Here is a 12,751-nt window from a genome sequence, read left to right as displayed (position 1 = left end):
TCTTATATACATTTCGAGTGTTATTCCCTTTCCCGGTTTCCCGGCAAACATCCCCCTCCCCCCTCCCCTTTCTTATCGGTGTTCCCCTCCCCATCCTCCCCCCATTGCCGCCCTCCCCCCAACAATCTAGTTCACTGGAGATTCAGTCTTACCAGGGCCCAGGGCTTCCCCTTCCACTGGTCTGAGCCCACTTCTTGCACAGTGAACCCACTTGCAGCTCTGGCTGCACAAAGGGCCATTGCGAAACCCGGATAAAGGGAGACCCTTCTCCCAACTGAGTCACAGTGTGAAAGTGATAGGAATGATTTGGCCGAGGTTGGAATAGTAAACAGCGTGACTCTAAGATAAACAAAACCGATAAGAACACAGGGTTGGTTGGGAACCATACATATTTTACAAGAGCATGCTTCGATCAGGGCTTGAAAGGAGAGAAGAATGCCAGAGACCCTGTGAAAGGCATGGTGTGTAATGTGAGCCCTGCGATATATAGAAACATGGAGGAGGAGGTTGGGGCTTACTACTACCACTATAGTGCTCAACTTGGCACAGTGCATTCTTCCTCAGCATAAGGGGCTGCATCTATACACACGGGTGGCAAAGGGGAAGGAAGGATACATGCAAATGAATCTAATATGCAATCCTAGATGGGCTCCTGGAACAGAAAAATTATACAAAGTCCAAAGTAAGGAAATGTGAATGAACTGTGGACTTCAGTTTATACCACCCAAAGGCCAGCAAGATGGCTCAGTGGGTAAAGGTGCTTGCTGCTAAGCTTGACGTCGTGAGTTCAATCCCCAGAACCCACACATGGAAGAAATGACCCTATTCTTGTAAGTTGCCTTCTGCTCTACACACACACACACACACACACACACACACACACACACACACACACACACCCCACTAAATAAGCATAGTAAAATAGTTTTAAAGCTCTACTTTAATAGCAATCATTAAAAAATAATTAGTGCTTAGGGGCTGGGGATTTAGCTCAGTGGTAGAGCGCTTACCTAGGAAGCGCAAGGCCCTGGGTTCGGTCCCCAGCTCCGAAAAAAAGAACCAAAAAAAAAAATAATTAGTGCTGACCCATTAATAGTGACCAATGTACCATAGTAAAACGAGATGTAAGCAACAGGGAAACTGGATACAGGACGAGAGAACTTCCTGTAGCCCCTTTGCAATTGAATGGGTTTGAACTGTTATAAAGTAAAAGGTTTATTTATTATATTTTTAGTGCTTTGCTCTAAAACATTCTGTAGTTTCCTGCCTAATGCACTCAGAGGAGTCTCTCCTAATTGTTTACAGTTCTTTCAACTCTCGAGAATATGAGCCATTCCTCTGTAATGCCCATTTGCCTGACTTCTAATGTGGCCCCTCAGGAACCATCCTGGTCTACCTCATGGGGCTGTTTTAATGACAGAAGGAGACATAGAAGGGATACCCGCCTCCAAGATTGGTGTCATTCTAGAGACTTGTCTTCTTCTGGGTTATTTGAAGTGTTCTCATCCATCACACAAGTGCCACCAATAGTGATGCGTGATATGTTGCACCAGTCTAGAGACCAGTGACTCCTTCCATGCAGTGACCCCAGAGTTATTCCTTCACTGCTGAGAAAGTGAAACTGATGTTGGGGCAAAGAATGGAAGATACTGGCTCGGAGCACAGATATTTAGAAGTACAGAATAATCCCCCGAGGTGACGCATATTTCAGTCAGACATCCTTTGACAAAAACACAGAGATGGTAGACTGATGGATGATGGATAAATAGTAGCTGCTACCAAATAGAGAGGTGATAGCTAAGTAGAAGATAGATAAATGATTGGTAGATAGATACATGATAGATAAATGATTGGTAGATAGATACATGATAGATAAATGATTGGTAGATAGATACATGATAGGTAAAGATTGGTAGATAGATACATGATAGGTAAATGATTGGTAGATAGATACATGATAGATAAATGATTGGTAGATAGATACATGATAGATAAATGATTGGTAGATAGATGATACATGATAGATAAATGATTGGTAGATAGATACATGATAGATAAATGATTGGTAGATAGAGATGTGATTGGTAGGTAGATGATAGACAGATAAAGGATTGGTAGGTAGATAAGTGATAGATGATAGAAGGCAGATAGATGATAGAAAGAAGGCAGGAAAGAAACGAAGGCAAGATGAAGAAATGAAGGGGTCCACAGAAGAGGAAGGAGAGAAGAAAGAAAGATTTTCTAATGGAAAAATAATTCCTTCCTCTTGAAAACTTGAAATGCAAATAGATATAAAAATATTTTTTCAGCAATTGTGCAATAAGATTCCTGCTTGCTCATTTGTTAAGAGTGTCTCTGACTGAACGTGCGCAGGCCCGGGCTTGTGCAGGCCCAGCGCAGGCAACCACAGGAGCTGTGCACTCGTGTTAGAGCCCTACGTCAGCAATCCACCGCCATCTCCCCCCTCCTCCTGCGCCTGCTCATTCTGCCCTCTCCCCCAGTGTCCCCTCAGCCTTAGAGCAGTGGTTCCAACCTTCCTAACGCTGTGACCCTTTAATACAGTCCCTCAGGCTGGGGTGACCCCAGGCACCCCATTGTTACTTCATAACTGTAATGTGGCTATCGTTCCGAATCACACTGTAAATGTTTGATGGTGTCTGATATGTGACACCCCTCCCATAGGGGTCATGACCCATGATTTTGAGAACTGCTGCCTTGAAGAGAGTGACATAGATGTCCTGTTTAGGGCTGGGTCACAAAACAAAATCCAGAGAGAAAAGCATGAAAATGGGAGACTTACGGGGACAAGGGGAGATGGACAGGGTGGGAGAGGCAAGAGCACAGGTAGGATCGGAGTGCATTCTACACGTGTATGGACTTCCAACAAGTGATTTTAATAAACATAATTTTAAAGGAATCTGTTTGATCTACTGCAATTCCTTATCAGTAACCTAACCCCATACCTACCTATCCATACTTGCACATAGCCCGATAGTTATCCAATCCCAAGTGAACATAGATGCATGATTCCCATAGAAGCCAGGCAGGTAAAATGCTCTGAAAGCAAAGGTTAGCAGCAAGCAGATGATAGATACCCCGTCTGTGGACTTGGGCTAAGACACTGCGAATAGGAATTTTAAACTATAACTGTTCCATTGTGGTTAGAAATAATTGAGACCAGTAACAAAATAACATTGTTTTTTCCTTTTAAAAACATTTTGGGGAGCTGGAGAGAGTGCTTCCTGCTCTTCTGAGAGACCTGAGTTCAGTTCCTAGTATCCTGACATGTCAGACAGCGAACGATCGGCTACACGTCTAGGTTCAGGGGGATCTGATGTCTTCTTCTGGCCATTACATGAAAATGCACATGGGTACACACACACACACACATACACACACACACACACAAAACAACAACAAATAAATAAATCTTTAAAAACGGTTTTATTCTCTTTCATGTATTTTAATGTGTATGTATGTGTGCACATCATGTGTGTTGAGGTCAGTCTGGGTCTCAGGGATCAAACTCAGGTCATTAGGCTTTAGCGACAAAGACCTGAACCTGCTGAGCTATCTCTAGGGCCATGATCAAAGTTTAATTGTACAACAATCATCACGAGAAAGTCTTTAGGCAGTATAATAAAGAAATCTGAGGTAACAGAGAATGATGTGTGGAATTCTGCAATAGAGTGAAACAAGGAAACCATGAAGGGGTGTGACCAAAAAGGCACTTGCTTTATAAAACCCTAAAGAACTAAAGAACTAACATAAATGGCTAAAGAACCCACATAAATGGTCAATCCTGTTACTGAGCTGAGGCTGAACCTGAGACTGCTCACCCTCTTTGAGGGCAGTAGGTCCAGCCGTAAACTCTTAGATATGACCAAGAGTCATTTTCGCCTTTATGGATCTGAACTAACTCCGTCTCACTTTTCACTTCTATGGGAGGCAGGAAGCATGTCTCACGACGCATGACCCTCCCGGTGTGATTCTTTCAAGATGCATCAATAACTCCACCCTGCCTCTCCTGAGTACAGACACCTTTTCCTCACAGCCTGGGGCCGTGCGCTCTGCACGTACATTCTCTACACACACTGTCCCACAGGTTACAGGATGAACTACCAGTTTGACAGGAAGCGCCTGGAGTCACTGGGCCTGACATCGTCCCATCAGTAAATCCAAGTATCCCCACAGTAGGGCTAAGATTTTCCAGTTAAGTAAGTTATGAAAGTCAGATGAATAACTCCTTTTTATTATTCAATGTTTCTCGATTTCACAGCAGCAAATGGGGTGGGAGGCGATTACGTTCCACTTGGACTTTCTCTATGGGAGAAAAAAAAATCTCCCTGCTCTAAAAAGAAGTTAAAACCATACCATTTCCTTTGGCATGAAAAGACATTTATGAACTGAGACCACTCTCTCAGAAAAGCCAACCGCCTGCTATCAATCTTCTTATGAAATTCCCATATTTCCTCCGTGCTTCCATTTCGCTGGATCATGCTCAAGTACACACACGGTGCCCTTCCCCGGACCTCAGCAGCTGTGACTCTAAAGTGTGGAGAACAATGCACTGCCTCGTCCCCATTTCTTGTCTCAAAAAAGCGCTACTGTGGCAGCCTATATAGACAAACTTGAACCAGGAGCAACAAAATGAGACTTGTCCCTTAAAGCCATCACTTTGAGCTCTTTGAATTAATTCAGAGGACAAGGTAATTGTCCAAGGCAATTTTTGGAAGTCTGTGTTAGGTTTTTACAAGAAAAGTGGTCTCCACTGTGGAGGTCTAGTGTTCGGGGAAGGGGGTGGTTATAGGCTGTTTCTTAGTGTAGTTGTTCATTGGACAGAGTATCGTTTTTTAGTTTCAGAAGATGGACTTTATTCTCCAAAGACCCATCTCCAAGGAGGGGACCTGTCACCAAGGGGACTCAAAAGAATCTAAAGGAATCTGTTTGAACCCTCGCCCCCGGGGAATTGCTCTAGGATCCCCATGGATACTCAAACCCTGAACTGTAACAGAAAATCCTTCAGTGTTCACATGTGACCGATGCACATCTAAAGATGGCATGCTTTACACCATATCTCCATGACTACAATACCCACTGTAATGTAAATGCTGTAAAACCAACAAGGAAGAAGTCTGTGTGTCTACACAGACACACTTGTGTGGGGGATGTATGCATGTGTCCCTTGTGCATGCGGATATGCTTGTATACGGAGACTTAGATCATCTTTCTCAGTCTCTAGCTACCGCATTTTTCAAGAAAGACTCTCACTTAACCCAGTGTTCAACAATCTGGCTAGGCTTCTAGCCAGTAACCTCCAGATATCCTGCCTCGGATCCTCCAGCCTCAGTATGGAGGCGCACCACTGCACCCTGAGTTTATGTGGGTACTGGGGATCTGAACTCAGGTGCTCATGTCTGCACAAATACTCCATCGAGTCTCCTCAACCCTACACACAATTGAAAAGAAAAACTCTTTTCAATCCATCTTTGTTTGAATGCTGCTAGGTTCTATGCTAAATTCAGTGTGAAACCCATGGCTAGCTCTTGAAGACTCCTGAACGTGTAGGCATCCTCACTATATGGACAAACCTCCCAGGATTTACCTGAGAGACATTAAATTCGTGGTACGAGTTTCGAAATGAGTGGTTTAAAAAGAGAAATTCCCTCAAAGAACCACGTTTCTCTATAATTTCATACAAAATGGGACCACACGGCAGCTCTAACAATTGCTCTGTGTTAAATCCACCCCCGAATGGGATCTTCTCAAAAGCCACAGGGAAAGAATTTTGATACAGGAACTCAATGTTTGGTTTTCAATTTAAAAACTGTAATAAAAAATGCGCAACAGAAACTCTGTTACAAAAATCACATCAATTAGAGAGAGAAACTGACCTCGTCTAAATAATTTATCTCTCCAGTACCAAAAAAGAAAATCCACTTACACATATAACCAAATGTTATTTAATATCTTAAAAAGTAACACAATCCAAAATGGATATTTCACACAACACTACATAAACAACATGAACACAATATTACCATATGGAGGGACTTTCAAATATAGACTTACAAAAATCCCTGTCCTTTTTTTTTTTCCTTTTAACTTATTATACTAAGCATGACAAGGAATCATCATTTACAGTATGGTACACGGACACGATAAAAACCATGTTACAAATGTGCTGTTAGAAATCAGTAACATTAGGGAAGACGTTTCATGAACTGCAGTTATTTCTTATGAAATACTATACAATATAAACAGAACATCCATCTTGGATGACCTTTACAGCAACCAGAGACCAAGTCATTTAAAGTTTTTTTTTTTCAGTGCAAAAACATTTTTATTCAAGGCAGTCTTGGCTGCAAAACTCCTTCCTAACACAGTGAATCCCACACGTACTTCTTAGCTCACTGACCCTAATGTAATAGTCACAGTCAGCCACACAGAGAAAGACGCCCGCAGAGCCACGATCCCTTGGAACTTAGATGGTCAAATTGAATTCTCTTCCAGAGAGTATGGATGTGACTGCTCTAAGGACTTTATGTTTGTAGCTGTTGACACTGATGTGAAGGTGACCCTAGGGCAGTTCTACTCCTAACTGGCATGCGTGCACAATACTACACAGTATTCTGTTCTTCCAATGTGGAAAGAGTGGTGGTGGGGTAGGTATCTGGTGGTGGTGGGGAGGCGGAGAGGGTAACGCTCAGAGGAAAGGAAGGCGGGGCTGTCGAGAATGTTCTATATGAAGGTCCTGGAGCTGTAGAGGACTGGGATTGAAGGAGAGCTCGGGTCTCAGATTTGGTACCTCTTTTGGGGTGAGAGAAGGGGAATGGGGGGGGGGCGGGTACCAAGGTCAGCCTTTGGACAGGGAGGTAGGCAGGTGCACAAGGACCAGCCAAGCTCTAACCTTCCATTTCTGCCTTTCCAAGCCATTGGTACCTCACCTGGAAACACCCTTTTCCTAGTCGGGAGGGTGTATGTGTTCACAAGTGAAGCCGACAATGAGCCATTAAAGGCCTCTGACTGCCTGCATACAATCACAAGACCGCTTAGTTCCCCTGGAGCTTTGCCGAATTCTCAATTTTGCAAATGTTAAGCCTGTGCACAACAATAAAGACACAGGCATATGTATTCTAGAAGCCATCACCGAGGAGCCCCTCTGCGTTGCTGATGCAAGACAAGAGGATGGACTCCAAGCCAGGGAGAAGCCAGTACCTTTGGCAAACACATGAGATCTAATGCTAAAATGTCTCATGTGTATAATTTATGAAATGTATCCTAAGGAAAACTCCATGGGAAAATATCACTTGTATCATTAATACTATAAAACCTTCTTCGAGAAGGATGGGGTGATGGCTGAGTCTTTTGTATTTCTTGGCAAAGCTCATACAATAGCAATCCCTTGCCACCATGTTTAACTAGCCCAAAGGAAACCAATGCCTCCCATGGCTTTTTGCATTCATTTTTCTTGTTTCTAATTTCCCCAAGCCTTAAACACGGGCCAAAGAGTCCCTCGCTCACAGGACATTATTGGATGGCTTTGACAATGGATGGGGGTCGGGGGTCGGGGGAGGAAGCACCACTTCGAGTCTACTGTGGTCTGCACTGCACTGCTAGTTGGGTGTGGGTCTGGTCTGTGGGAAAGGAGAAAGCAGAAGTCAAAGACCTTCTATCTCATAATTTGACAAAACTCTTGGAACTGGATCAGCTTCCCAGATTCTACGAAGCAGGGCTTGATATAACGTAGTGAGTGGTATGTTGCTGAACACTGTGAGGAGTGCTTGATGAATATTTTAAAGGAAAATTAAGAGAAAAAAAACACAACTGTTTCAGCACCTTCCACTGCCTGGAGCAGCCAATGTTCCTGGAGATGGGGTTTTGTTTTAACACAGATATGACAGGGACCTAATAAGGAGCTGTAAACAAAGGTGGATGCCTGGACTGGCTTTGGATGACAGTGGCATTGGTGTGGATTTGCTCCTCTCCCACGTCATAACTCAATACCAGTAAGGGGTGCTGAGGTGCTGAGATTCCAAACACCCATACCTCTTTGAATGAAATGGACAAGGTGTCAAGCTGTATTTGTTTTCTTTATTAGCACACATCATAAAAATAGCATCTTAGTGATTTCTCACCATGGCCTATCAAACAGATAGAAAATAGGTCACTGAGAGCTGCCATTGTGTTTATGGGTGATCTCAAGACACTCCATTTGTTTGCTCCTGTCAAGCCTGGGTATGAGAAACTGGACCTGCCCTGCAATTGTACGCCTAATGCCTCGGAAGCACTTTGAGATCGCCAGATGAGCTGCAGAACATTACCAGTCGTTGGTTGTTAGTGCAAGCTCAGAACGCTACCCCTCCCAAATGGTTTTGTGAGAACTGTGCCTATCACTGAAGTTACAAACTTTATCTTCAAGTACACTTTGTGGTGACCAGTGGATAATCCTAGGTAGGACTTTACAAAGCTATGCTAACCTAAAAGAGAAACTATGTTCTTCTGTCCTTACTGCCTTTCCTGTCTTGGTGACATTGTAACAATATTGGCTGAGTTCTCAGAAAAGAGACATTTAGGAACAGCTGGTGTTCAAATCACTGCTCCTCCACATTCTCTTTCCATTCATATTTCCTGAACTTGAATTCTCCAACATCAAAGACACCGGCATTTCTTATTTCTACCCGGCTACTCCCATTTCAGCTCTCACATTGGTTTTCTCTATTGGGTGCACACACACCCTATTCTTGCACTCATTAAAGTCTCCTGAGATGTGCAATCAAAGGGTAGACAAATTACTTAACAGACATCTCAGAATGCATGGCACAGTTCTTTTAATAAAAAAAAGTTTGGGCTCCATAGGGTAGCATAGAGGCAGAGAGGCCCAAAGTGCTTCAAGTTGGCAGTCCAAAATTTTCACATATCTTTTGTTACTGGGGAAAAAAACACCCTAACAATTCAATGTAATTTCTATAGGAATTAATAACTTCCTAAATGTTTACCAAGTGGCTCTTTGCCAGAGAAGACTTTTTTTTTTCTCTAATAGTGAGCGTGTAGAAGCAGGGAAGACAGTAATTTTAAAATGTTCGTTCATTTGTAACAAATCAAATGTGCTTTCATGGGGGAGAAGGGAGAGAGAAAAAGAGGACAACAGGCTTACAGTTGGGAGCCAAAGAATGTTGTGAAAGAAAATCACGGCAATGAAAAGGTCATGAGTCCAATGGGTAAGTCACCGACACACACGCCACGCCATGGCCTACCGCTGAAACACGTTTGCAACATTGCTTTTTCTGAAGAACACACTTAAACACACTGCTGCCATTTCATCAAATTCATGGAGGTAGTTATATGTAAAAAATAAAAATTACCATAAAGTAATATGCTGTATCATAATAATACATACGTGTGCAAAATGCCGACAGATGTGTTGACCCTTTAAAGTTGAATGCCTCACAGAGATTCAACCAGATTCAGTTTTGTAAACCTTTCCGTTGATAAACTCTAAAACTAGACATGCCGTCACAGAACACAGAGCTATGGTTCCAGTGGAGAAAACTGACGAAGCCTGGAGAGAGTCTCGAGGCTGTGAGAGTCAAAGAGTCTCACCATTTTGAGGAGACCATCTTAGACACATGTACGCATCACACTGCCATGTGCCTCCTACCACCAATGCCTCTCCATTCAAGAATCCAGATTAGATTCAGACGAGAGTGTTTCTCCACGGAATGTCTGTGTATGTGTTACATCATCTTTAAAGCCCATCGTTCAGTGCTAATGGCTGCTGGTCTAAGGGAAGTTCTTTTGCTTATCCACTTATTATTTTTTTAAATCTTGTACTCCATAGTGATTAGGCAAATAGTGTACACATTTTGTTTGGAAAATGTCTTCTGTAAACCTGTTTTTGGTGAACTATCAAAAATGCATATTTTAAAGCTTCGCTTAAAACATAATTATGTCCTCTCCTGCTCGCACGGCACTCAATTCTTTCAATGGCTACTATGTTCAGAGGTCAATCAGAGATTAGTGTATTGTTTTAACAGTTCTGTTATTTATGAACTGAGTATGCCAAAAGTTTCAGAGCAGGTTTTTTTAGGGCGCGGGGTGGGGGGGGCAAATTGATTTAGACCAGATCCAGGAATCTTATGGTGTACGGCTCCTTAAGCAAACAGACTATGTAGTAATCAGATACATGGTTGCTCTTTCTGGACATTACTTAAGTAATCAGAGAAACAATGTGCTTCTGAACAACTGAGGCATGCCAGGAGGAAGTAGAGTATGGGATTCGAAGCCAATTCCCTTAAGCATTTCAACAATGTAGCAGTATACTGAGAACTGTGCTTAAGCTTCATTACAATAAGCAAGAAAAAGAAATTTATACCAAGCTTAAGGAGCCCAGTTTGACCCAATAGTACAACTTCCAAATAGCAGACAAAATGAATGTACATGTTTCCAACTGCTTCATATGACTGTGCTCCCTTAGACACCTTGCTAGTGATTCAGCCTGACACAGAAAAAGAAGTAGCTCACAAACTTATGCTCATTGCTGAAATCTTGAGTGAAAATATTTTATACTGATTTTTAAGTTATTTATCTATAAATTCATTAAAGCATATGGCTCCAAAAATCATTTGACACTCAACTGAATGTAATTTTGTTTCAGACCATTTTCTGAGATCAGACCTAACCCACGTGCAGATAAGATTTTCAGAACCTACAGAGGTATGCCACGCGTCTCAGAAAATAAGATCAAGGGACTTTTGAAGAGAGCCTTTCTGGTAGGACTGAAGTGTAATGGTTAGTGGTCCCCCTCCTGCAAAGCCTTGGGATACTGAGCATGACGTCTTAAACCAAAGCAGAGCTTGGAGAAGTCATTGCAAAGATGATGTCCACCCAAAAGGCGCCTCCTGAAATCACTACAAAGTATCTGTAAACATTACTCTGGCATAGTTCATGAATGCATAAGTGTCATTCTGATACACTTTAGGGGAGTACAAATTAAGAATATACCACGCCAGCAGAATGAGGACATTCTGCTGTTCATTACATGGGCCCATGTATATTTCTAATCAAAAATTACTTTAAATGTTGTCTCTATAGATATCTTCCCAGGAATAAAAGGCCTGAAGTTTAACTCTCCCTAAATTTGCTCTTTTCCTACAACCACTAAAAATCATCTCCACAGCCTAATTTAGGCATTCTATTTAAAACTACATAAAATAGATTTATGTCCCTTCCATTAGAAAGAATAACACCCTCGGGCCACATTCTTCATTTGTATCATAAAGAACATTTTACTTCCCAACAGATTAATCACCGCATCTAATATAGTCAGCTCGATCATCCTAAGTGTCCCAAGGAGGGAAGCATCCTTCTCCAGTATCTGATTCATCCCTCCTGGTCATCCACACACCCTTCTCCAGCACTCAGTGCTGTGCCCCCATGAGACCGCATTTCCTTTCCTTTGTCCACCTCAAAGGCCTATATTCCTGTTTGTGATTAGGGAAGGTTAAAAAAACAAAAAACTCAAGACAAGCATTTAGTGAGCTGGAAAACAGTAAAAACAAATACCCCAACAACTTCCATTGGGACCTCTGACCCACTTCCATGGGCTCCTGCAAGAGTGTCGTGAAAACTCACAGTGAAAAATGACTGGTACTTTAAAGGACTCACACATAAAGGGCTGGGGTCCCTTCTGCCCAGTTTGGCACTGTTTTTTCTCACAATGGACACACCCCTACATTTACATTTTGTGGCGGCTTGGCTTTTTTTTGAGGGGGCGGGGGTTTGAGGGGGCGGGGTTATCAAGGATGAGTCCCACGGCCCGTACCCCGTAGGCCGGCAGGGAGCAACACATCTCTGTGGCATTTTCAGAATGGAATTGGCAACTGTATGACATCGAAAAATGCATGTTCCACTTACAGTGTTTAGACTTTCCTATGTGTGCTCAGATACAATTAGTGAAGCGGAAGTGTACGTATCTCCCATACTGCTATTTGGTAGCTACAGAGCCATACATGTGAAAAGCAATACTCTGAAATGAAGATTTTTTTTTTTGCCCTAGCCTACTTAGCAGCACAGCTCAAGTAACCCCCAACCTGTGCTTGAGATGTTTGCCTTTGAAGAGATGTAAACATCAGTCCCAATCGTCGTAAACGTTGCTGTATCGAATGAGACAGAAGATCTGAGGCAGAAGGACAATCATACACTAGTAACAGAAGCTTGCAAGCAGTTGGAAGGTTTCTGTAATTTCTCAGCTTCGCTGGTCGGGGGATCCGTACTGGCGCGGAAGTTGAAGGTTGGACCAGCTCCGCCATGGGCCGGACTCAAAGCAGGATTCTGACGGCGGTTGCTTTCAACAATGCTTGATGTGTTGGAAGCCAGGCTTTCCCGAGTGCTAAAAGAGTAAAAAGGGTTGGTTTTGGTTTTGCTTTCAACATAAACAATTATATGTTGAGCCCCTGAAGGAAGGAAGACCAAGGGACGGAGCTAAGATTTCCTCTGTCGGTTCGTGATGTCCTATCACCACGCATCTCCATGATTACCTGCATGAGTTCATCCAGCCCAGACTCTGGACTCCTGTGAGACATGAACCGCAGCACACCTGGTTTCTGACTACCAAATGTGGTTTGAAACGGTTTCCACTGTTCGTTATTTTCAAGAAAATTACTTCAAAATGTGATGTGTGAGATGGCGACCACACTGGCTTTAATAACGACTACACATGCCATGCCTGTGTGATGACTTCGCTAAAAAC

At 42.8% G+C, this 12,751-nt stretch overlaps 2 protein-coding genes across 11 annotated transcripts in view; both read right to left on the bottom strand.

Moving 5' to 3' along the window:
* Erich1 (glutamate-rich 1) overlaps positions 1–12,751 on the bottom strand; it is a gene marked incomplete at its 5' end in the record, with an annotated part of 52,793,804 nt that overhangs the window by 30,469,675 nt on the left and 22,311,378 nt on the right.
* The window catches only part of Stox2 (storkhead box 2), a 239,065-nt gene continuing 232,254 nt past the window's right edge, over positions 5,941–12,751 (bottom strand). For 7 of the 11 annotated variants that reach the window (XM_087588333.1, XM_087588337.1, XM_087588334.1 and 4 more), the window contains one exon: positions 5,948–12,391. Coding sequence is in view for 7 of the 11 variants with exons in the window: in XM_087588334.1 (XP_087444460.1) it covers positions 12,196–12,391 (196 nt within the window). In the remaining 4 variants the exon portion in view is untranslated. Of the gene's footprint in view, positions 12,392–12,751 lie in introns of all 11 variants that reach the window. The other 4 variants (NM_001436816.1, NM_001134863.2, NM_001436818.1 and 1 more) reach the window with 1 other exon arrangement.

The sequence above is a fragment of the Rattus norvegicus genome, chromosome 16 (assembly GCF_021556685.1).
Source record: "Rattus norvegicus strain SHRSP/BbbUtx chromosome 16, alternate assembly SHRSP_T2T, whole genome shotgun sequence".
In the NCBI taxonomy this organism is placed as follows: Eukaryota; Metazoa; Chordata; class Mammalia; order Rodentia; family Muridae; genus Rattus; species Rattus norvegicus.
Note: the sequence above shows the minus strand (reverse complement) of the source record. Positions and strands in the feature narration are given on the sequence as shown.